The 26,730-nt window shown below is 40.7% G+C and overlaps 1 protein-coding gene across 18 annotated transcripts in view; it reads left to right on the top strand.

Annotated features, from left to right (window-relative positions):
• Positions 1-26,730, top strand: part of LOC106603804 (disks large homolog 2) — a 325,722-nt gene that overhangs the window by 279,224 nt on the left and 19,768 nt on the right. For 12 of the 18 annotated variants that reach the window (XR_006769672.1, XR_006769671.1, XM_045717311.1 and 9 more), the window contains 8 exons: positions 1,493-1,662; positions 2,043-2,179; positions 2,960-3,104; positions 3,761-3,932; positions 6,451-6,510; positions 8,022-8,165; positions 18,421-18,577; positions 20,948-21,050. Coding sequence is in view for 16 of the 18 variants with exons in the window: in XM_045717311.1 (XP_045573267.1) it covers positions 1,493-1,662; positions 2,043-2,179; positions 2,960-3,104; positions 3,761-3,932; positions 6,451-6,510; positions 8,022-8,165; positions 18,421-18,577; positions 20,948-21,050 (1,088 nt within the window). In the remaining 2 variants the exon portion in view is untranslated. The remainder of the gene's footprint in view (positions 1-1,492; positions 1,663-2,042; positions 2,180-2,959; positions 3,105-3,760; positions 3,933-6,450; positions 6,511-8,021; positions 8,166-18,420; positions 18,578-20,947; positions 21,051-26,730) is intronic. The other 6 variants (XM_045717317.1, XM_045717316.1, XM_045717308.1 and 3 more) reach the window with 5 other exon arrangements.

The raw sequence follows: 26,730 nt of genomic DNA, 5'->3' as shown, positions 1-26,730 counted from the left end.
GGAAACAAAGAAATTTCTTCTGAAACTCATCAGTCTATTCTTGTTCTGAGAAATGAAGGCTATTCCATGCGAGACATTGCCAAGAAACTGAAGATCTCGTACAACGCTGTGTACTACTCCCTTCACAGAACAGGCCAATTGGCTCTAACCAGAATAGAAAGAGGAGTGGAAGGCCCCGGTGCACAACTGAGCAAGAGCACAAGTCCATTAGAGTGTCTAGTTTGAGAAACAGACGCTTCACAACTCCTCAACTGGCAGCTTCATTAAATAGTACCCGCAAAACACCAGTCTCAACGTCAACAGTGAAGAGGCGACTCCGGGATTCTGGCCTTCTAGGTAGAGTTCCTCTGTCCCGTGTCTGTGTTATTTTGTCCATGTTAATCTTTTATTTTTATTAGCCAGTCTGAGATATGGCGTTTTCTTTACAACTCTGTTTTCTTTACAACTCCTCTATTGGAGGGATATGACACAATTCTTCCACGATAAATTCCATAATTTGGTGTTTTGTTGATAGTTGTGGAAACGTTGTCTCAGGCGCCGCTCCAGAATCTCCCATAGGTGTTCAATTGGGTGGAGATCTGGTGACTGAGACGGTCATGGTAAATGGTTTATGTCATTTTCATGCTCATCAAACCATTCAGTGACCACTCGTGCCCAGTGGAAGAAGGCAGTGTCATCCTGGAAGAGCCCACTCCCATCAGGATAGAAATTATTTACCATAGGTTGGAGGTGATCCCTCAGAATGACATTTATTGAATGACATTGAATGACATCCCTCAGAATGACATTTATTGTGCATTTATTGGTGTTTACCTTGTCTTCTAAGGGGTTGAGTGGAACTTGACCATGCCAGGAAAATGCACCCCACACCATAACAGAGCTGCCAGAACCCTCATTTACTTAACTGCTTCCTTTATTTTGTCAGTTACCTGTAGTTTTCGTAAGCAGTAGGCAAGACATATTTTGGACACGGCCAATTATATTTTTAGTTCAGAATGAAATACCTTTTTATGAAGCATATGGTGCAAACGTTTTGCTTTGCTGTGGTGTGTGCTAATGAATACACCCCAACTGTTCAGTAGTTGAACAGCTGTATAATAATCAGACATTCAACTTTGGGCATTGTACTGGAAATGCATATAATGTACTTACTGCAAACTAACAAACTCACTGCTGACCAAGGCTTCGTGCTGAGGATAAAAACACAGCTATTATACATGTGTAAATAGGCAGAATCTTTCGCTCTGCTTGAGTGTGTGTGTGTGCGCATAGGATCCCAGCTGGTCCCTTACAATGCGCCTCAGGAGAGTTCTGGCCTTAAACGCGGGGGCATGGATATTTGGGGCCTCTCCTCACTGGGTTAAAGGCTAACACTGCAGCAGGGGCCCCCTGCCACACACGCTCACACACACACACGCTCACACGCACACTCACACACAAATACTGTTTCCCAGGTTTACACTCATGTTCCCATCCTCTTCCTTCCTTGCAGAGTGAATGACTGCATCCTGCGGGTGAATGATGCCGACGTGTCCGAGGTGTCCCACAGTAAGGCAGTGGAGGCGCTGAAGGTGGCCGGCTCTATCGTCAGGCTGTACGTTCGCCGGAGGAGACCCATGCTGGAAACTGTCATTGAAATCAAACTCATCAAAGGACCAAAAGGTTGCTAAACTCCCTTTCCTTTGTTTGTCTATCTATAACCATGCACATCCAATATTCTTTGTTTTGTTCAGTATTTTGTCATTGGGGGTTTTGTACCCACTTCCGTTGGCAGGAATTGAGACAAACCCACTGAAATCAATTAAACATGCTACACCGGCCGCAGAAGCGGCACATCAGTAAAGCAGCAAAAACACAAGGTTCTCTTTGCTGAACCATCTTCTTACGCTTCAAGTCTACTTTCTAGCGCTACAGTTGTCTGTAAAGCGTACCTTGCTGATATAAGTGGCTTGTGCTTGTGATCTGGAGGCAGCAGCCTAGACCACTAAACCACCCTGGGCCACAACACATTCTTTTTCAACCTCCACCCTATTTCTCCTCAGGGCTGGGCTTCAGCATCGCAGGAGGGGTGGGCAACCAGCACATCCCGGGGGACAACAGCATCTTTGTCACTAAGATCATAGATGGAGGTGCAGCACAGAAGGACCAGCGCTTGCAGGTTGGAGACCGGCTGCTTATGGTAAGTTACTGCAGCTTCACTATCCCTGCACTGCCCTGTCCTGTCCTCATCCCCCATAGGTGGACCACTAACATACTGTACTGTGAAAGCATTGTACTGCATAACAACCTTCATAAAAATGTATTCATCATCATTCGTAAGGGTTTTCAAAATAAAATAGTGTTTTATTTATTTACATTTAACCATTTAGCAGACGTTCCTATCCAAAGAAACTAGGATTAAGTGCCTTGCTCAGGGGCACATTGACAGATTTTTCACCTAGTTGGGTCGGGGATTCGAAGCAGCGATTTTGGTTGCTGGCCCAACGCTCCTAACCGCTAAGCTTCCTGCCACCATTGTACAACGGAGGAGTGAATAGTGTTTCAGAAGGTTGTATACAGTAAAATATACATTTGTGTTGTATAATGGATATATATATTTTTTAAAGTTATTTAATGAGACTTTTATTTTAAAAAATCCTTATGAAGGATGTTGAATAAATGTGTTATGAAGGTTGTTATACAGTATAATTCTTTCACAGTAATACACAAAGGTATTACGTTGTAGCAACACACCCTTTTTCAGAAGAGTGAGTTGGTTAACTGCTGGTTAATTCAACTAGCTGCCTTCCTGCTGCCTCCAGCTCCGGGGGTCCCCAGCCATCCTAATCTGCATTTGGCAGGCTGCACTTGGCAGCACCAAGTAGCATGATGTCGGTCTGGCATGTGAGGAGTGGAATATGAGGTTTAACCGTCTTACGCAATGCCTGTGATTTTCTCCTTGCTCTGTCCACCCCAACAGGTGAACAACTACACTCTGGAAGAGGTCTCCCACGAGGAGGCTGTAGCCATACTGAAGAACACGTCTGACGTTGTGTACCTGAAGGTGGGCAAGCCCACCAGTGTTTACTTATCAGATCCCTATGGGCCACCTGATATCACGCACTGTGAGTTTGTCACCTCTTTTTCACCGCTCTACCCACCCGTGCTCCGGGGTGAAGTTTCCACCAGCTACAGATCTAGGATCAGCTTCCCCTTCCCCCATCCTGACCTTAAGTGGGGGGCAGTGCAAAACTGACCCAAGATCACCGTCTAGTGGCAACTTTACCCTAGTCCCCCACCTGTAGAGAGACAATTTTAGTTTGTAGTCCGAATAGTGTACAAGAGACCAACACTTAAATGACAGATTAACCTGTATGAGTAACCTCTACTGTTCTAGATCAGGGCAGTAATCTTTAACTTTGCAAATGAATGTTTCATTTCAGTCTGATGCAGCATGTTTGTTCAACTCTTTAATATCATCCCTGAGTTTAGATAGAGCCTCAATTTGAATGTGATGTGTGTAGTGATTGTTTTTGAGTGCATTGTGCATAGTGTACTCCCTTGCCATGTAAATTTGAATGCCAAAGCATTGGATTTAGTCATATTTCTATTGTGTTTTTAGATCATGTATTATGCCAAAGTTCCAACATTGTGTGAGCCTCTAAATGTGTGAGCCTCTAAATTATATGTATTTGATTAAATGATTGGTTGATTGATACATGTAGTCATTAACTGAATGCTGAAGTCTGACGAGCAATGTACACAATTGTTTTCTTTCCAGCGTTCTCTCCAGCAATGGAAAATCATATCTCTTCCGTGGGCAACAACGGCACTCTGGAGTACAAGTGCACTCTTCCCCCCATGCCCATCTCTCCTGGAAGGTACTCCCCCCTCCCAAAACACTTACTCGGGGAAGAGGACATTAACAGGTTGGATGGTTTTTCCTTCTTACGGTAATTACATCCCTTACTACCAGACGGCAGTAGTATTACAGGTAGAGCCTCTATCACCCCACCCCATGTTCTATGGAAACTCATAAGCAATCTTAAATGACGTTACAAGTTGTGTTGGCATTGATTGCTTTGGGGATTTGTCCTCCTGCCCCCACCTCCCTTCCCACCTCTTTAGTCCCTGCTGTTTTCATCCTGTGCTCTGTGTTTTGCACTTGCGAGTCCTGTTTTTCAACTGTGTTGTCTTGTTGCACTGTTTTTAATCTTGCGCTACGTTGTAGAGACACGTGAAGATATGCTGAAGGGTGGCATGGTCAGTGTGTGCACCTTTTCCACCTTGCTGTAGGTTTTTAAGCTTGCTCGTTGAATCTAATAATATAATGTATGTAAAAATGAGCCAGACTATTGCAGATCTGAATAATTTATTCAATTTAACGGTCCAATGCAGGCGTTTTTATCTTAATATCAAATCATTTCTGGGTAACATTTAATAGATTTTCCACTAAAGTGTCTACTAAAGGAGAGAAGTGGAGTGTTATGCTGGAGTAATATAGTGATGAGGCTTGTGGTGATGTCGTATTCTCCTGCCGGCCATTGTATGGATCAGCATTTTGTCTCTGACGCATGGCAGACGTGTTACTCCAAGCGACATCCAGGCTGCGTGTTGATTGGCTCAGTGCCCAGGCAAATTCAGAGCAACACGAAATGACTTAGCAGTCCTTATGGAGAAAATATGTTTCAAACCTGTCATCAGCGTTCTAGAACAGAAAGACAGTCTTGATCACTACAAGACGAACTAAGACAACTGCAAGTTAATTTAGTAACTTCCTACTGTACCACATCAATCGAATGTGTCTTCTTGATGTGTTTGATAAATTAAACAGAATGCATAAATACTATAGTGCCAAATCATTTCAATATAAGTTTTAATCTGCACAGTTTTGCATCTGTAAAATAAAACAAATATTGTAGTATGGTGTTCTAGTTCAAAGTTTTATACAGTTGAGCATTTAATAGATGGTTTGAGATAGAAAACACACTGGACTTTCATTCAGAGGGTGACCCCACTAGTTAACAGGGTTGGGGTCAATTTGAATTGAAGTCAGTCAATTCAGGAAGTGATTAGAATTTTTTTATTTTTTCAGTTATTGAATAGGAATTGCAGTTTACTTCCTGAATTGACTGACTTCAATTCAAATTGACCCCAACCCTGCTAGCTTATAGAGAACCAAACCTGCCATAAATAAATGCACACGTAAATAGATAAATACATGAATAAATAAATACATTCACACATAAATCAATACATGGATGAATGAATGCACACATAAATAGATTAATAATTAATAGCCCTTTCATTCATTTTATTCATTTATATTGACTTAATTTATTTATTTTTGTATTTCTTCCTCCAATATGATAATGAGGGGGTGTCAAGAAAACGTATGTGGGTTGTATCCAACACACCATTTGGTTGATCAATGTCAAGACCTGTTGCTCTATTGCATTATTGAAGAATGAAAATGAAGTCACTCTTCATACTGTCTTGATGGGAAAAGTAAGCCCATTCTTAATGTTTCTACAAGAGGCAGCTAGCTGGGAGCTAGGATCTGATTGGGTTTCATCAAAAAAGCTCAGAGAAGTGAGCTAGAGAGTGCAGGAGGAGAGGAGAGATATCTGGGTCTTTGCTGTACTGCAGCATGCTCAGAGCTGTGGCCAAGTAGAGGCATCACGAGTCTGGGCCATGCGACACAGTGGGGGTAGTAGGGGGAGGGGTGGAGTGGTGGGGGTGTAGTACAGGGAGAGATAGAAAGTGGGCCACTGAGCATGCAGGCTTACATCCAACCACACTGATTTAATCTGCAGGAGAAAAAGCATGGCTAATGCTGCCCTACAACCAACGGAGCATCACACGCACGCACACATACAGACACACACACACAAACAGTCTTAAAGTAATAGACATGCAAGTGTTTTAGAAAACCTCTTAAAATATACAAAAATAAATGGCACAAAAATGCACACATGATGGACACATACTGCACACAAATCGTTACTAATTTGATCACTCACTCACTCGTTACATTAGTTAAATGTAAGGTGCTACATTATTGATCCATATCAACCAGGAACCTTTAGCAATTAGGACTTTGACATTTTATAAATGCATTAAGTGCATGGTGGTCCCTCTTGTAGTCTCTTTTGTAAGGAATTTATGTTTATCAAGTCCAGCAATTCTCCCTGACCAAACACTTTGTGTCATCCTCTGTAGCATGCGTCCAACTGTTTGTTTTGTCAAACACAAAAACACGTGCATGATTTTTTTTCTTCATTTAGTTTTTATACTAAATGCCAACAAACTATATTGTAAATATAAAGCTATTGGTGTTCGTAATTCTAATTCATAAAACCAAGTAAAATCTAAATCTGTTTGCAGTTTCTTTCGGTCTTCTTGGCATTGCCTCTCTGATTCGGACTATTATTGCTCTTCCTTTATTGGTCTTATATCTTCCCCAATCAGAAATGCCTCGATAGATGACGGGGAGGCTCACAGGTTTGAGTCGCAGCACTTCCAGTTGAGGTGAGACATTTCAAAATGGCCACTGACTTGGCCCTCATGTTTGCTCTCTCATTCCATCTGTGACACATCTCTTTCCTAATTTTGTCTTTAAATACAACACAGCCTATACAGAGTGGCAACATTTTCATGTGCAAAAGTAATGTGCAAAACCCCCCAAATTACCATAAACCTCATTGTAATCTGGCAGTGTGATTTAACAACCTGCATTATAAAGAGGTGGCTATTTATGTATATTTATTTATTTTGATTTATTTAACCAGGAAAATCCCATTGAGACACAGGGTTATTTTTTGCAAGGGAGATCTGGCCAAGTACGTGGCAGCAATCAATACAACACTATTTTTTAAACATATATGCAGGCTACAGAGGTAGAGAGAGAGTTTACCCAGATTGGCTTTGTAAATGAACACGTATCAATATCTGCGCACATAAAGCAAGGTCCAACCCACCATTTGGTTCAAGGTGCAATATTGGGTGAGTGATTTTGCATTTGTAACAAAGTGTAAGGATGCATGATAAACAGAGTCCAGTCTCTTTAACACAAAAGAGGCTGCATGCATATGCAATAAGTCTCATTTTACTATGCTCAAGTTAAATATACTGTATGTATATATAGAGAGAGAGAAACACAGAAACACTGACATGATTACTGTAATCATATATATATATATTTTTATGTGCTGTCTGAGTATGCATCCCCCCATAGTCATGTCAGTGTTTCTGTTCAAAGTAGCCTTTTTTTGCCCTGAAAAGGCTTTAGTAATGTACTATGAATACCCATTGACAAAATTAATGCTAAAAATAAATAAATGAAGCTTCAAGTTTTTCGTTTTGGACATTAATGACAAGTTTATTTTCCCGATATGTAGCTGGCTAACGCACCATACACATGGTAGTAGGCTTTCCTTTCCTAGTACTATCATGGTTCAAAACACTTTGGTTCATACAAAAAACAAGTTAACATTTTTTTGATTAGTCTCAAAGATAAAGTGGATGGAAAACTCACTAGAGTGCTAATGCTAAAGCTATCTTGGAGTGTAAGACCTAGATAAGTGGAAGACTGCAGGAGGGTTCCCTGTGCGACAGCATGGGGAGTGAAAGAAAGCTTTTACCCCAGAAAGTGGAATTCAAATTCTGTAGAATAAAACAAAAACATGTAACTGTAGGTGCTTCTACATCTGCAGTGCTTGCTGTTTGGGGTTTTAGGCTGAGTTTCTGTATAGCACTTTGTGACATCGGCTGATGTAAAAAGGGCTTCATAAATAAATGTGATTGATTGATTGATAGGTGTTTTGCATTTAAGACAACAAAAACCTGAGTGCACATGTACATGCTTTATAAACCAACTAAAGGTTGGCTTCTTCCTTTCCTTTTTCACTCCCGCAACCTATGTGTTATTTCTCTCCCTCCCTCTCTCTCTCTCTCTCTCTCTCTCTCTCTCTCTCTCTCTCTCTCTCTCTCTCTCTGTCTGTACTAACCACTTTCTCTGCTCTTTTCTCGTACCCCCCCAGGCCTCCTGAGCCAGTTTACAGCACTGTGAACAAAGCACCTTCTCCCCACCACTATTCCCCCGTGGAGTGCGACAAAAGCCTCCTTCACTCCATACCCTTCCCTCACTATCACTTAGGCCTGCTCCCTGACTTCGAGATCACCAGGTATTCTACCCACTACCCGCTGCATGGCCTAGCGTTGCATGGTATTGCATGGAATGCCCATGCTCTCTTCATATCCTCACACACTCACTCGTTCCCAAAGTTCTGGCTCTCTGTAAGCCTGCATGACAATGACACTCCTCCCTCTCTCTCCATGCCCCTACTCTCTTCCTATCCTAACTTTCTCACTTTCTCACTCACTACCTCACTCACTCACTACCTCACACACTAATTCGTTCCCAAAGGTCTGGCTCTCTCTAAGCCTGCATGCCTCTCCTCCCTTGAGCTCCCTCTCTCTCCAAGGGGTATGTCCTCTCTCTCCAAGGGGTATGTCCTCTCTCTCCAAGGGGTATGTCCTCTCTCTCCAAGGGGTATGGTACTCTCTCTCCAAGGGGTATGTCCTCTCTCTCCAAGGGGTATGTCCTCTCTCTCCAAGGGGTATGGTCCTCTCTCTCCAAGGGGTATGTCCTCTCTCTCCAAGGGGTATGTCCTCTCTCTCCAAGGGGTATGTCCTCTCTCTCCAAGGGGTATGTCCTCTCTCTCCAAAGGGTATGTCCTCTCTCTCCAAAGGGTATGTCCTCTCTCTCCAAGGGGAATGGTCCTCTCTCTCCAAGGGGAATGGTCCTCTCTCTCCAGGGGGAATGGTCCTCTTTCTCCAGGGGGAATGGTACTCTCTCTCCAGGGGGAATGGTACTCTCTCTCCAGGGGAAATGGTACTCTCTCTCCAGGGGGAATGGTACTCTCTGTCCAGGGGGAATGGTACTCTCTCTCCAGGGGTCTGACCCTCTCTCTCAAGGGGGTCTGATCCTCTCTCTCAATGTACGTGATTGGCCCATCGGTCTCCCCATCAGTCCCTATTACACCTCTGCTATTGACGTGACTTGCCTTGCACCATGTGTGACTTGAATGATAATGTTTCTTATTATCATTATTTGTTTCTTTCTCAGTAAAAGTGCTATACTTAGCATGGCTTTGATTATGAGTCCATTGAAAGTTATAAAATTGTAAGATGTTCGTGTCAATTGCATTGCCAACTGACTTTCTGACATTTTGTGACAAAACAAAACAACATCCCAAAATTGTCTTGGGTTATCTGTTCTTATACGTCTTTAAGATGAATACACTAAGTAAGTCGCTCTGGATAAGAGCGTCTGCTAAATGATTCAAATGTGAATCTTCTGTCTCAAAGGGGTCTGATCCAGTCCAAACCTGCTGGCCTTATCTTTCACAAGCACAGATAGTGTTGTTCAAAGTAAACGTTTTTTTCTTTGAAAAGCATCAGGGTATTTGGTAAATGTGGTTTGTTGAAGCCAATAGCAACTACTGTCAGAAGGACTCATAAAATGTAATTATGGAAGTCAGCATGGATCATTTTTACTTCGGTGCAATGGTTTTAGACACACTTTTTGCAAAGCCAACAAAGAATTCCATTGAAATATGACGTTGCTAGAAGGTTCATTCAACGTGTTTTTGTCCGTTGGTGTGATCGTAGTGTTAAGGGGCAAGTGGTGATTGCATTGGTCATAGATATTAGAGATATTTTCAAACTATCAGAGATTAAGAAATAGTATATCTCTCTTTCTTAGCTCTCCCTAAACACATTGTAGTTGAAACCACAAGCACTATCCTTCTGGGTCAGGACGGCCTTCACCTTCATTAATGTTTGCTTGTTTATTTAGAATTTCAATTATCTGCATTATTTTATGAAAACTAAAGTAATTCCTAATTGGCCTCGGTGGGAGTTATAATAATTTACATATTGAAACATCAACAAGAACAGCAGTAGACTTCTTTTCATCAATTGAAATGTAAGTATTGAGGTGCCACTTTATATGATAATTATCAAGATTCCGTTAGTGGTAAGCATACAATTACAGTTTGTGTCTTTGTTCTCCTATTAATAGCACTTAGTTTTCTTCATCTTGTTTGTGCAGGGCTTTTTTATTATTTCATCCTGTTTATCATTTATGCATGAGCAGCGTATCTATGGATACAATCAGCAGAGCTGGGGAGTGTGATGGCATTCGTGAATAAGGCATAAGGTGTTATGGATGCTGTTCGGACCAGATGAGTTCAACTGAGCCGTCTGAGCATCATCCATATTGTTCAAGTTTGACAAACCTAATACAATACAATACGAACAGAATACTGTACACTGAAGGTTAAGGCAGTTAAAGGATTAATTTACTCAAAAAAACATCTCTAGTGTTTTGATACATTTTCTAGATTAGCAGTTCAGTTTCATCACTCTTTTTGCTTTTTACTGAAAGTGCTTTATCTTGAAAGCTTAACTGCTAACATGCATAATTTTGTGGGACTACGATTCCCCACATGGCAGCTTCTTGCCATTGCTGCTAGCTATCAGACTGTCCAGAATCATAACAACACGGGACCACGTGGTGACACAGACCAATCACGGGCTGGCAGGCTACGAGGAGGCTCACGACCTCATGCACGTTTTTTGCACGTGTCTCTCAGGCAGAATGAAAATTACATTTACATTACATTTACATTTAAGTCATTTAGCAGACGCTCTTATCCAGAGCGACTTACAAATTGGTGCATTCACCTTATGATATCCAGTGGAACAACCACTTTACAATAGTGCATCTAAATCTTTTAAGGGGGGGGGGGGTTAGAAGGATTACTTTATCCTATCCTAGGTATTCCTTAAAGACCATGAACCATGATCCTTTGCTACTTACGGCCACTTTCACCATGATCTTAGCGATTTTTTTGGTGCCATTCAGTAATATGGCGCGCTTCAAATGTAAATAGTTTCCGGCTTCATGCACCGTCGGGAGTTTTCCATAGAAATACATGGCTGATGTCAGAGCTATCACCATCTAATGGTTTTTATGTGTATGGAATGGTGAATGGCACTCCCTGCATCATCTTTCAATGAATAAGCCTGCTGTTCATTATGCAAGTAATTGCAGCGCTTGTTAGATAAGTATTAATGAAATGGTGTTGTTCACATGTGGCAGCCTAAAGGAGAGGCGGAGTAGGGTTTGTTTTTGTATTTGGTCCAAGTTAAACTTACAAGGGATATTTCAAACTATGCTGACACTTATGTAGGCATTGACAATGGTTCAAATGAATGGCGTATGTTGTTTTATTTTCTGTAGAAGAGTCACCCAGTTGAAGCACACTATGGTAGGTCTTTATCAAGCTCTGGCCATGTGGATGAAGCACAAATTTGATTTAGTAAATTGTATAATCGTTTTTTTCAACCATTTGTCAGAATGTAGCTTTACTTGGCATCCTTCCATACCATTTGTATTGTGCACATATGTGTCACACAAATGCTTCTCTGGCTTAAAATGACATGTAGGGATGGAATGATGTTCATAGATTCTTTCTGGATGTGCCGACTCAATATTGAATTCATTTCATTTCGATGACTTTCCCTACGCTTGATGTGTCTTGACATGTCAAACATTGTTAACTGAGATGCATTTGAGAACCATCAAATGGGATTCAATAATCCTTTATTGATAGGTCAAGGGTAGTTGACAGAATCGATTGACGTACAGTAGGGTGAATTTGCCCCTAGACACTTATCTTGGGTCATTTTTCCCAATGATGGTTAAGGTTATGATTGGGGGAGGGGAAGCTGAACCTAGATCTGTACCTAGAGGAAACTTTACCCAATCTATCAGGATATCAGAGTTTCATTTAGTCTACCTGAATTTAATCATGATTTTATTAGCTATTTCAATGTTTTAATAAGGAGCCTTAGCTACTGTCTCCTTTTACAGAGACTTAGCAAGAGCCTTACAATCACAGAGCCTCACAATCACAGAATACCAGAGCATTTTAGTATGTAATAAAAAAAAGGGGAACATTTTGTCTAATTGCTCATTGGTAGGCATAACCACTTCTTTGTCTGAACCATTATTAACTAGAAGGCAGTGGTTATGTCCCAAATGGCACTCTATTCCGTGTATAGTGCACAATTCTGACCAGGGCCCATAGGGTGCAGGTCAAAAGTAATGCACTGTGTAGGGAATAGGATGCCATTTGGGACATAGAACATGTTATTTGGATTGCCTTGTCACCCTTTTTGGGGGGGGGGAGCATTTCCTCGATGTTGTTGGCTAAGTGCACTGCCACTTTCATTCTTCTAATCCAATTACAACCCTAGAGAGCTGTGCTTTGCCATTCAACTTCTCAGAGGGAGCAGGAAATAATCAAATCGTATCTTTTTAAAAACCTCTTCCTCTAGAATGCAAGGGGGTGTGCAGTTCCAAGCATTTCTCAAAGGGTTAACCCAATGGGCAAAAACTGGTTCAATCAACGTTTCCACATCATTTCGACCGAAAGAATCAACTTGATGGCGTTGTCTGATTGGATTTGCAAAAAGTCATCAACGTAAGGGAATTTCATATATTTTTTTACCCAACTTTTAACCTAAATCCAATGACATGGTATTTTTGGGGGGATTTCTTGTTGAATTCACGTTAGTTGAAAACTCAACCAAATGTAAATCAAAACTAAACGTTGAACTGACATCTGTGCCCAGTGGGATGTATTCACCTCTCATTCTACTGTAAATTGAGTAGGTTGAGTGGGAACTGCTTAAACACAAGTACTTAGATAGCATGGTCATGTTCTATGTACAGTCTTGTTGTCTCTATCAAAACTCCAATGGAAATCACGCAACTTTATTTTGACCAGCGTTGACACTGCATGAAGGTTGAAAATAAATGTTTTTGGACAGTTGAAATGTTTAAGCAACCTACCCAACCATCTGCATTCAAAATGGCAGTTTACTTCTCACTTTCATGGCATTCTCCCAGCAATATTTTCATATTTTAACACTTTAATATCAAAGGACCTGCATGAGTATAAAGATTCTGGTAAAGCCTAACAAAAGGTGACATGAAATAAATTGGAGGCGAGAAGAGAGCAGCATATCATGGAGCATGTTTAATGCATAGGCGGGATTGGTTGTCTGAACTTATCCAGAGAAGGTGGAATTCACAATGAGCTTTCTCTGTTTGTTTTTTTTCCTGTTCGCCCACATGATTGTGTTGAGATGCCTGTGGTTGCCGTGGTGCTGCAATCGTCTGTTAGCTATTGCAGGTGTGCTGAATCGATATTACAGAACTATGTTAGCATTTTAACTGTAGGCTACCTCCCTGCATGCTAGCCTAGAACGGCCTCCCGTGGGCCTCCAGCTGCCTAACCATCCCGTTCTCCTTATCACTGGGTTGCAGCTGGCTGTGTTGCTGTCACGGGAAGCCTCTGGGGACACTGAGGGAGGGCGAGAGCCTGGCTTAAATCCCATGTGTGTTCTAACAGAAACATTGTGTAATCAGGGTTGTATTCACTACAAAACGGACGGAAAAGAGAAGGACTACCTGAACTTGTCCATCTCAATAGTCTTTAAAAAGGGTGCATCTACCAATGAGAGTGGTGAAAGCAGCTTCTCATTCCTAGCAAGGGGGTCAACCATGTGCATTGTCTTAGCTGAGAATGCCTCTCAGTTATATACTCAAAGCTGGTCTGAGCACAGTTCATGAGTATTCTCTCAGGATTGTCTCAGATTCTTTGAATATGAGCCCCGGATCACAGAAAGACAAAAAATGTCTATATCCCCATTTCCATTAATATAATTCCCAACCAATATTATCCGCTAAATTAAGAAGATTGGAAATACGTGGCGTCATTTCAAGTTTAGTTTAAACTTTTGTGCCATATTAAGTGACATTCAGGTGCCATCTGGAGTTTGGTTGCCATCTAGTGTTACATTTTGGAAGCAATTCTCTGCTGGGTGCTGGCAGGTTGGCTGTTCCGACAATCCCTCAGCTGAAAACCAAAACAAGCTGTACAACCAAAACATGCTGTATAACCAAAACAAGCTGTATACCAAAACATGCTAAGCTGTATAACCAAAACAAGCTGTATACCATGTTTTATAGGTGCTCTATTGCAGGAGGTCCGGAATATTGCTGGTTTAACCTGATAATTAATTGCACACACCAGGTGTCCCAGGTCTAAATCAGTCCCTTATTAGAGGGAAATAATTTAAATCAGCAGGGGAACTGGCTTCGAGGTCCAGATTTTTATTTGCCTGGGGTGATTGGAATTTGCTTGGGGTGTATTCATTATAGAAACCGTTTACTGTTTAAGAACCAAACGGAAGCAAAAAGAGGAAATGAAACTGGGAGGGACCTACCTAAATTTGTTCAATAGAAACTATATTTTGCAACAGAATCATTACACACCTGCTCTGTGGTGTCACAGTTCAGGTTCGTGGTAGGCTTTTTCTTACAGGAAGGTTACAGCGATCACCATGCTCAGACATTGTCCTACACTAATCTTATTTCACACATTTTTTGAGACACACCTTAAAAATGTTTGGGTACCACTGCTTTACCCAAGTGCTTTAAATATGTGTTTCACAGATTTTAAAAAAATGTATTTTTACGTCATATACAAATGTGCCATTTTCACATGCACAGTTGAAGTCGGAAGTTTACATACACTTAGGTTGGAGTCATTGAAACTCGTTTTTCAACCACTCCACAAATTTCTTGTTAACAAACTATAGTTTTGGCAAGTCGGTTAGGACATCTACTTTGTGCATGACACAAGTCATTTTTCCAACAATTGTTTACAGACAGATTATTTCACTTATAATTCACTGTATCACAATTCCAGTGGGTCAGAAGTTTACATACACTAAGTTGACTGTGCCTTTTAAACAGCTTGGAAAATTCCAGAAAATTATGTCATGGCTTTAGAAGCTTCTGATAGGCTAATTGATGTCATTTGAGTCAATTGTAGGTGTACCTGTGGATGTATTTCAAGGCCACCCTTCAAACTCAGTGCCTCTTTGCTTGACATCATGGGAAAATCAAAAGAAATCAGCCAAGACCTCAGAAAGAAAATTGTAGACATCCACAAGTCTGGTTCATCCTTGGGAGCAATTTCCAAACGCCTGAATGTACCATGTTCATCTGTACAAACAATGTTACGCAAGTATAAACACCATGGGACCACGCAGCCGTCATACTGCTCAGGAAGGAGACGTGTTCTGTCTCCTAGAGATGAACGTACTTTGGTGCAAAAGTGCAAATCAATCCCAGAGCAACAGCAAAGGACCTTGTGAAGATACTGGAGGAAACAGGTACAAAAGTATCTATATCCACAGTAAAACGAGTCCTATATCGACATAACCTGAAAGGCCGCTCAGCAAGGAAGAAGCCACTGCTCCAAAACCACCATAAAAAAGCCAGACTACGGTTTGCAACTGCACATGGGGACAAAGATTGTACTTTTTGGAGAAATGTCCTCTGGTCTGATGAAACAAAAATAGAACTGTTTGTCCATAATGACTATTGTTACGTTTGGAGGAAAAAGGGGGAGGCTTGCAAGCCGAAGAACACCATCCTAACCGTGAAGAACGGGGGTGGCAGCATCATGTTGTGGGGGTGCTTTGCTGCAGGAGGGACTGGTGCACTTCACAAAATAGATGGCATCATGAGGTAGGAAAATGATGTGGATATTGAAGCAACATCTCAAGACATCAGTCAGGAAGTTAAAGCTTGGTCGCAAATGGGTCTTCCAGATGTACAATGACCCCAAGCAAAGTTGTGGCAAAATGGCTTAAGGACAACAAAGTCAAGGTTCTGGAGTGGCCATCACAAAGCTCTCACCTCAATCCTATAGAACTGAAAAAGCGTGTGCGAGCAAGGAGGCCTACAAACCTGACTCAGTTACACCAGCTCTGTCAGGAGGAATGGGCCAAAATTCACCCAACTTATTGTGGGAAGCTTGTGGAAGGCTACTCAAAACGTTTGACCCAAGTTAAACAATTTAAAGGCAATGCTACCAAATACTAATTGAGTGAATGTAAACTTCTGACCCACTGGGAATGTGATGAAATAAATAAAAGCTGAAATAAGTCATTCTCTCTACTATTATTCTGACATTTCACATTCATAAAATAAAGTAGGTCCTAACTGACCTAAGACAGGGAATTTTTACTAGGATTAAATGTCAGAAATTGTGAAGAACTAAGTTTAAATGTATTTGGCTAAGGTGTATGTAAACTTCCGACTTCAACTGTATATACTTGTGTGGTGCTGAATATATATATATATAAAGAATATGAAGTAAAAGATCAGTGAAGTGTTCCTTTAATCCTCCAGTAGATGGCGATCGAATGTAGCACAAGTGTTAGGTCCTATCACAACAATCTAAGGGAACCTACAAACCACAGTTTCTTCAGAAGGTAATCATACCCCTTGACTTATTCCACATTTTGTTCTGTTACAGCCTGAATTCAAAATTGATACAATACCCCATAATGACAAAGTGTAAACATGTTTTTAGAGCATTTTGTATACAGAAATATCAAATTTACATAAGTATTCACACCCCTGAGTCAATACATGTTACAATCACCTTTTGGTCTTTCTGGGTAAGTCTCTTAGAGCTTTGCACACCTGCATTGTATAATATTTGCACATTGTTCTTTTAACAAATTCTTCAAGCTCTGTCAATTTGGTTGTTGATCATTGCTAGAAATCCATTTGCAAGTCTTGTCATAGATTTTCAAGCCGACTTCAGTCAAAAGCCGACTTCAGACTTCAGTCATCTTGGTAAGCAACTCCAGTGTATATTTGGCCTTGTGTTTTAGGTTATTGTTCTGCTGAAAGGTACATTTGTCTTCCAATGTTTGTTGGAAAGCAGACTGAACCAAATTTTCCTCTAGGATTTTGCCTTTGCTTAGCTCAATTCCGTTTAATTTTATCCCCCAAAAATCTCCCTAGTCCTTGACGATGACAAGCATACCCATAACATGATGCAGCCACCACCATGCTTGGTACTTAGTGATGTGTCGTGTTGGATTTGCCCCAAACATAAGGCTTTGTATTCAGGACAGAAAGTTAATGTCTTTGCAACATTTCTTGCAGTTTTACTTTAGTACCTTATTGCAAACAGGATGCATGTTTTGGAATATTTGTATTCTGTACAGGCTTTCTTCTTTTCACGCTGTCATTTGGGTTAGTATTGTGGAGTTAACTACAATGTTGTTGATCCATTCTCAGTTTTCTCTTATCATAGCCATTAAACTCTGTAACTATTTTTAACTTAACTTTGCTGAAAGGGATATTCAATGTCTGCTTTTTTTTTTACCCATCTACAAATATCTGCCCTTCTTCTTTCATTGGTAAACCTCCCTGGTCCTTGTTTTTGAATCTGTGTTTGAAATTCACTGCTAGACTGAGGGACCTTAGTCGTTCAAAAATCATGTTGAACACTATTATTGCACACAGAGTGAGTCCATGCAACTTATTATGTGACTTGTTAAGCACATTTTTAATCCTGAACATATTTAGGCAGGTCATAACAAATGGGTTGAATACTTGACTCAAGACATTTCAGCTTTTCATTTTTCTTAAAATGTTTTCAAATTTGAAAAACATTATTCCTCTTTGACATTCTGAGGTATTGTGTGTAGGCCAGTAACACAAAATCTCAATGTTATTTTAAATTCAGGCTGTAACACAACACAATGTGTAAAAAGTCAGCACACACCTTTCTGAAGGCACATTGAATAAGGTTACATGGGACCTGATCCTCGATCAGCATTCCTTCTTGGAGACACTTGACACATACGAATCAGAGTTGTTTGAAATGCATTTCTATCCATCTCTATAGCTTGATTTCCAGACTTGATCTGTCCTTGTCCTGTCAAGAAACTCATAAAGAGACCTGGCTACCAACTCAGAACCATCTAGCTTTACTTTACAGATATTATTATCTAGATCATTTTGTGTTGGTTTGACAGAGACAGTGCTCCATTCACAGTAGATTGGTGGAACTGCAAGGAAAATCAGTCTCATCTCTCCAAAGAGTTCTTGGGGAAGGTGTCCTCAGAATGTCCTGATTCCTATTTGACTTTATTCCAGTGGGAGCTGGTGACAAGAGGCTAGCTCTGTCTTCATACGTGTCTGTGTGAGGAAGTGTGTGTGTGCGTGCACACTTTTCCCCTCACGCTCATGTGCAGGCTCCTCGTCTCCAGGAAACCAGTCAGAAATGGGACAATGATCTAAGTAGAGCACAATCCCCCTTTGGGCCTCTGCCATCTCCGTACTGTGCCCTGTACGCTCTACGTGCCAACGCATCTGTACTGCTTGGTTCTCTTTCTTCTTCTTCTCTCTCCCGGACGGACATTCAAGATGCTAAGCCCCTCGGACTCGGATGCTGAGCTGATGTACTATCTGACCTGTTTGTACAGGGATCCCAGGAGGATGGTCCTCCACAAGGGCTCCACAGGCCTGGGATTCAACATCGTGGGTGGGGAGGACGGAGAGGGCATCTTCGTCTCCTTCATCCTGGCGGGAGGGCCTGCCGACCTGAGCGGAGAGCTGCGGAGGGGAGACCAGATCCTGTCGGTGAGTTTACCCCAACAAACGCACAGGATGAAGTACACATTTATACTGATATTGTTTCTACATACACACAGGTATGTACATGTATTCATAAATATACTGAGACTATAATGGACAAGATTATATCCATGAGATGTCCCATTTTAAAGATGGTCCTGAGAAACAGTCCCAGTACTAAGTCATTTTCGTATACTGTAAATAAAGACACTCTTATGTACACACACAGTACAGTACAGTCGATACATGTGAGTGCAAACGCTTGCGGGCATTGTATATCTGTAGCCTTCTATCAAAACTATATATCTTTACTGATTTATTTTGTCCATGATAAGGCAAGCAGTCATAGGTCTGTTTATTTGATTTGATCATTTCTATATTCACATACATTTTTCAGGTTGAACGTAATTGGAATTATTTGTTGAATTTAGTAAAACGTGTTCAAAGTAATCTCAAAACTTAGTTGAACGATTATTAGGTGTCCTAGGAACAGCCTTTTGACACCAGATTTAATGTGTGCTCGCTCGTCTACGTGCACATAACTATATTGCGAAGAAAACGTTGCTATGTCGTAAGATGGCCGATTAACAAGCCAATTCAATTTGATTAATTGTTTCTCAAAATTCCAATGCCTATACATTCATTCTATCAACCAAACTATCAAATCAAACTTGTACAGATAATTGACTATATGACCATGAAGATATATACCAAGTTTGGTGTTGATATCTGAAAAAACATGGATACCACAGGTCTTTGAAATTTGATGTGCTAATGTAATGCTAATGCTAAATTAACTGACGACTGTAATGATCATATATGGAACCAGGAACACCAAGACTTTGTATTTTCTTTAATAAATAAAAATTAACTACAGTAACGGTTGGCATTACATTTTATCGCTGTACCAAAACCGAAATGAAACATTATTTTACCTGAAATGCATATGGTCCTTCTTTTGCTGGATCTCTACTCCCTCTATTAATATACAGATAAAAGAGGAAACATAATTAGTTAGTTTTGAGCTTTTAGTTTGTTAGCTTTGATTTCTCTTTTCTCGTTCCTCTTCCAAGCACCCACATTGGTTTGTTGACAGAAATAATACTCCTCAAAGCCAATGAGGAGAAGGAAGAGGCGGAACTTACAAAAGGCTGCTCACTGTCAAATATAAGTTATTTTTGAGCGTTCGGAAACGCAGACGCTCGCGAGCAGTGTGGATGAAATGATTGATTAACATGTACAAGTTAAATTATCTTGGAAAGAGCTGTCACATCCTGACCAGTAAAGGGGTCATTTTGTTATTGTAGTTGGTCAGGATGTGGCAGGGGTGTGTTTGTTTTGTATTGTTGGGTTTTTGGGTTCTATGTTATGTATTTCTATGTTTGATTTTCTAGTATTTCTATTTCTATGTGGTATTGTTTGGGATAGGACTCTAATTGGAGGGAGCTGTATCTCGTTGCCTCTGATTAGAGGCCATATTTAAGTAGGGGTTTTTGTCTTGTGGGTGGTTGTTCCATGTATAGTCAGAGTACCTTACAGGACTGTTTTTCGTCATTTCTTTTGTTCAGTGTTAATTTCTTTTGTTCAGTGTTCATTTCTTTAATAAATCAAGAAGATGTTTCACATACCCGCTGCAGTTTGGTCCGATCATTGCTACGCTTATGACAAGAGCAGTAGCCTATAGCAGTTAAAGGGTAGCATCAAGCCACACAGTGACAGTAACACAGTAGCATCAAGCCACATATTGACACAGTGGCAAACATGTAGTGGTCATAACTCATCACCAATTTGACATGGAGTGATGCAACTTTGGGAAACATGTTTAAAGGTATAACCCTCGTGTTAGACACACCTCTTTCTGTATTCACTATTTTTTTATTATTTCAACCATGTAAGGTGGGTTTTCAAATCACTCTGGATGCCTGATTAAAACTGATGTAAAACTGTGGTTGAGGTGCCCAAGCCCTTGCCTTCTTTGGCCTTGGCACCTTGATTAGAGTAGGCAGTTAAGGCGCATTTCAGCTCTGGCCTGATTTTCATGTCTAAGAATAACTTGTTCCCTCGCTTTCTCTCAGGCACGTAGTCTATCACTTCCCAGTCTCTTCACTTCCTCACACTGTCAGACATGCATTGGAGCAGTGAGCACACACACGCACGCACGCACACACACACACACACACACACACACACACACACACACACACACACACACACACACACACACACACACACACACACACACAGGGATTGAGGTGAATGGGATGAGTGGAAAGAGAGGGAAGGAGGGATGGCCCTATTTAACCTGATATGTTTTGTTTGCAGTTGTAAAAAGTGAAAAATTCATGTAGAGATGGGTGTGTCTTTCTGTCCCTGCAGGTTAATGGCATCGACCTACGCGGGGCCACCCACGAGCAAGCGGCTGCAGCACTAAAGGGGGCGGGCCAAACTGTCACCATCATTGCTCAGTACAGGCCCGAGGGTGAGTGTCAGCTGTAACAGCCAATCATTGAGCTTCATGATCAAGGTGGAAGACACATGACAAAACACACTCTAGGACAGTGGTCATCAACCGACTGGTCGATCTTCAAGGCATTCCAAGTCGATCGCCAAACATTTCTGTGAAAAGGCCAACAATAAAAAATATGCACTCCTATTTTATAAATTTCTCTCGTGCTGTTAGCTGTAGGTACACTTTATTGAGCTGCCTGGCACATCGGGTAGGTGAAGTTGTCCCCTTTTGAACTGGAGGTGCGAACTCGGCTACCTGGGCGGTAAGAGGTGGACCCTCTGCTGCTCTCTCCCTCTATTCGCTGAGAGACTGATTATCAGATACAGAGGCACCGGCACCGTGAGTAAAATAAAAAACACATATATCACTACCCAACCCTCACTCAGACAAGACTGTGTTAATGTTGAATAGGCTCAGAAAAGGTTTGCGACCACTGCCCTAGGATAACCAAATCCTGTGGGCAAATACTTAACATCATTTCACAAAAGCAAATAAACACTAATAATCCACGAGGGACATTTTCTGTCCATCTCCGTCTTATAAATCTCCAGTACATTGCCTGTGGTGCATTAAGTTGCTTTGATTAGTGTGCCAAGACATGTCATGTTGGATTAAAGTCAGCGGTTGTCTTTGGCAATACTTCATGGGATGTCTGCAGTAAGAGGGAGTCATGGGCCTGGACTTTAAGAATCACTGTGTAAAGGTGTATTCTGGGAAGATTGTCCTCAGAATCAGTACACGGTACATTTGGTCATAGAAATGTATTTGCCAATGAGAACCTATTGCCTTTTTGTTTTGAGCACATCCAGCTGGAAAATTAGATAGCTGGGACAGCAGGTAGACTAGCGGTTAAGAGCTATAGACCAGTAACCGGAAGGTCGCTGATTCGAATCCCTGAGACGACTAGGTGAAAACCTGTCTGTGCTCTTGAGCAGGGCACTTAACCCTAGTCGCTCTGGATAAGACCAAATGTAAATGTAGTTCACAAACGGAACAATCTGCCAATATAATTGCTGAAAATCAAATGAAAGAACGTCAGGACTTTTTTCCCTATGACTTTGGCAACAGCAGGTCATAAAAGGAACATTTGGGAGTATTTGACAGCACTTGCTGTTATATGGAACTCCGCGGGTCACCCTCACTGTAGAAAGTGTTAAGTAAATGTAACTTTTTAAGGGCCAGAACTGTAATTTTCTAGTAAATACCAGTACATTGCCATAAAATACATTGCTGCTGAGTAATGGGCCAAAATTCACCCAACTTATTGTGGGAAGCTTGTGGAAGGCTACCCAAAATGTTTGACCCCAGTTAAACAATTTAAAGGCAATGCCACCAAATACTAATTGAGTGTATGTAAACTTCTGGCCCACTGGGAATGTGATGAAAGAAATAAAAGCTGAAATAAATCATTCTCTCTACTATTATTCTGACATTTTACATTCTTAAAATAAAGTGGTGATCCTAACTGACCTAAGGATTAAATGTCAGGAATTGTGAAAAACTGAGTTTAAATGTATTTGGCTAAGGTGTATGTAAACTTCCGACTTCAACTGTACATACCTCATTCCCATGCACACCCCTTCTATATGACTGTGACCGAATTCTTATACTATGTCCTGGGTCATTCTTCAATTGGAGTGGCAATTGCATCCCTCGCCTTTGCAACGATGAAAAATCACTTAAAAATTACAAATGGTTACACATCATACAGGTTTTTGTTTATATTAAACTGTTTATCACTGATAAAACAATGTATGAATTCGCTGCAAACGTTTGAGGAAATGAATCGCAGCACATGTAGGCCTTCCCTGTAGCTCAGTTGGTAGAGCATGGTGTGTGCAACGCCAGGGTTGTGGGTTCCCACGGGGGGCCAGTACACATTTTTTTTTTTAAATGCATGAAATGAAATGTATGCATTCACTACTGTAAGTCGCTCTGGATAAGAGTGTCTGCTAAATGACTAAAATGTAATGTAAATGTAAACATTTAATGCACCCAACTGTAGTAAATACAGAATGTAGAAGGAGACTTCGGTCACAGCCTATCTTTCAGGTCTTGACACTATACCCCAGCTCAGAGCCCCTAACCAATGCCCACTGTGCTTTTTCCTGGTGTAAGGCATCAAGATCTCACATCATCCATCAATACATCCTATTCCATTCATCAACACATCCTATTCATCCATCCATCAATACATCCTATTCCATTCATCAACACATCCTATTCCACCCATCCATCAACACATCTTATTATATCCTTCCATCCAGCTACACATCCTATTCATCCATCAACACATCCTATTCATCTATTCATCCATCAACACATCCTATTCATCCATCCATCCATCAACACATCCTATTCATCCATCCATCCATCAACACATCCTATCCATCCATCCATCAACACATCCTATTCATCCATCCATCCATCAACACATCCTATTCATCCACACATCCATCAACACATCCTATTCATCCATCCATCCATCAACACATCCTATTCATCCATCCATCCATCCATTAACACATCCTATTTCCATCCATCCATCCATCCATCCATTAACACATCCTATTCATCCATCCATCCATTAACACATCCTATTCATCCATCCATCCATTAACACATCCTATTCATCCATCCAACCATTAACACATCCTATTCATCCATCCATCAACACATCCTATTCATCCATCCATCCATCAACACATCTTATTTCATCCATCCAGCCATCTACACATTCTACTCCATCCATCAACACATCCTATTCCATCCATCCATCAACACATCCTATTCCATCCATCCATCAACACATCCTATTCCATCCATCCATTTACACATCCACTTCTTGTCGGATTCTTTTAAACTTTTTGCACTTTGTCACTTTTCTCCCTAGAATTTGTTTGATAATGGCCAGATGTTCTAAATCTTTGACTACATTAAAAGTCTGCACCACGCTTTAAAGAGTGAAATTAAAAATGAAACTCAAGGCCAACCCACTTAATTGCCTGTTTAATTCTTCATTTATTTAAGCTTTTTTGTTTTGTTTTATTCTTTAAAAAAAATTGAGACCAACATTGAACCAGGGCAAATCTTAGTAAATTGGTTCCTAGTATTTGTCCCTGTTTTATTATTATTAATATTATTATTTTTTATTATTGCCACACATGTATATAGGTAACTGACAAACCCAGTCATCATGACACACAAGTACATGCAGAGAGAAAAACAAGTCATTTTAGGTAGCACCTAAGCTACTATTCCTGTCTTCCTTATTCATGTATTTCATGTATTTTCTAAATATACATTCTTTACAAAATATCGAAGTGCTTTTGTTTTGAAAGAGAAATCTTTCTGATTTCTGCATTTCATGTCCAAATCCTCCCAAGGTGTTTAAAATGTATTGTGTAACTCAATAAAGTTTGTTAAAGATGATTGACGAAATACCAACAAATCTGAATCAGAGATATTCACTTGCTTTGGTTTTGTGTCATAAGTGCTAAAAAGCTAGCATTTGGAGACAGTTGTCAGGTAAACATGGGTAATTTGGATGAACTATCCCTTTAATATTAAAGCACATGTTCACACCCTTTCCCTAGGGAAACCTAGACAATGGTTTAGGTGACTGTAAATTCAGTTGCTATAATTACTATTTCTGACGCATTTTATGTTATCATTTTAAGCGTTCCAAATTACAGAGGATTCAGTTACTTGGATAACCTTGGATCTTGGATAACGCTGTCTCTATGTAACATGTTGTGCCACGACTATTTTCCCCCTCAATGCATGTGTCAGAAAGAAGCTCCATCATGATCCCAGTGTTGAGAGTGCTTGTGAAATAGATTTGGGCAGCTGTCTAATACTATCCAGATTTACCTTTTGAGGGCTTGAATCAGGTGATTCTAAAGGGAGAAATACACAGAGATAAACTATCTTTATGGACACAAATGGGCATCTTGTTTTGTAATATTCTTTCATACATTACATCATATAATCTTATCATACATTTCATACATGTTTTCTTCATGGTAGTGTCTCTGAAAGACACCCGTTTATGGAGTCTGAATTGTGTACATGAATTCAAGGGCCAGAATCTGTTGTCATGATAACCTATCAGTGCACATTTTAATATCATCTGGTGTGATTTCTCTGTTGGAACTTTTTAGTAAGGAGTTTGACACTCATCCAAGGGATTCCACATGGACTCAAGTATTTCCAGGCTGCCTATCGTTATAGCCATTCAGTGCATGACGGGAGTCTAATATAGTCTACCCAGTTGCATATACAGCTTAGATTTAACTGCTGTATTTAACGGCATAATGAATGAATAAGAAACTATTAGAGGTGTGGCATCATCCTTTTCAGTTTATCCCTTCTTCATTTGCTTCCTGCCCACTAGTTTTCCAATCTGCCCGTCATAGGATTCATTCCACTCAATTAACTTTATCTGATTTGTGCATTTTAGTAATTTAGCAGACACTCTTATCCAGAGTGACTAACAGTAGTGAGTGCATACAATTTCGTACTGCAGCAGAGAAATAAAACGAGAAGTCATTTTGATAGATAGTAACGGGAGGATGAAAAATGCTTCCCTCCCCTTTTCCATGCTGGGGCAGGTGTTTGGGGATTGTGCTCTACTATACTTGGATAGCAGCCAATGGATGTTACCACTGCTGCCTGCGTACTCCTTGTTACAAACACCTTCCCAATTGGTCTCTCCTCTATCCCTCCTTCAGCTTGCCAGAGGAGAAAGATATTCCTTCCCCCATGCATGTTGGCTTGCTTACTGTTGCACTGGGCAAAGTCAGAGGACTGTGAGTGAGCGTGCTGAGTGAGTGAGCGTGCAGTATCCAGGCGAACAGAAGACAGGAAGGCAGCCCCCAGAGTGAGACAGACTAGTAGTAGCAGAGAAAGGAGGATAGGGGAGCTGAAGCACACACAGAGAGGTATGTGTGTTAGTCAGCTGTGTGTCTGTGCCTGTGTGGTGTGTGTGTGCTTGTGTATGAGAAAGAGAGGAGAATTATGAATGAAAGCTCTGCAAGTTGATGTGTGTATGCATTGCTTTATTATCTGCATGCTGGCTTGTAATGAAGAGTATAGGTACCAACATTTTGTTTTACTCAAGGAACTAAAGCTTAAGTGGAACAAAACAAGATTTAACGCATCTCAAATTAAGACGGTAGACTTGGCATCTTTGTCAAACTATACAAAGCTTGAGGAATGGATCTTTTTACAATTTCTAGAGACACTCAAAGGTTTTTCTACAGATTACACTACTCTGTTGACACATTACAAGACCTGTTTTAGAACCTCATCTAGTTACAGCATCAAATCTTTTTCTATATTTTTCTTTCTTTCTATCTCTCGCTCTGCACTTCAGTATTGCTTTCCTGCTGGTTGCAATGCACATTATTATCTCTCTCATTGAAGGGACAGCTCTGCCAGCCAAGCCTGTGCGATTCTGCTCTTGTTCTCCCCTAAATCTCTGCAATCTCAGGGGGAAACACGTCACATGTGTCTGGGAAGAAATTGGCTTTAAGACTCAGATTCCCTCTTTGGATGATTTGTGTAGTATTATTTTGTATAAAACCTTTTGATTATACCTGTTCATCTGGGTGATGAACTCTCTCAGTCCGAAGGTTAGTCTGATTGA

The sequence above is a fragment of the Salmo salar genome, chromosome ssa04, assembly GCF_905237065.1.
Source record: "Salmo salar chromosome ssa04, Ssal_v3.1, whole genome shotgun sequence".
In the NCBI taxonomy this organism is placed as follows: domain Eukaryota; kingdom Metazoa; phylum Chordata; class Actinopteri; order Salmoniformes; family Salmonidae; genus Salmo; species Salmo salar.
This window is presented reverse-complemented; position numbering and strand designations above follow the sequence as displayed.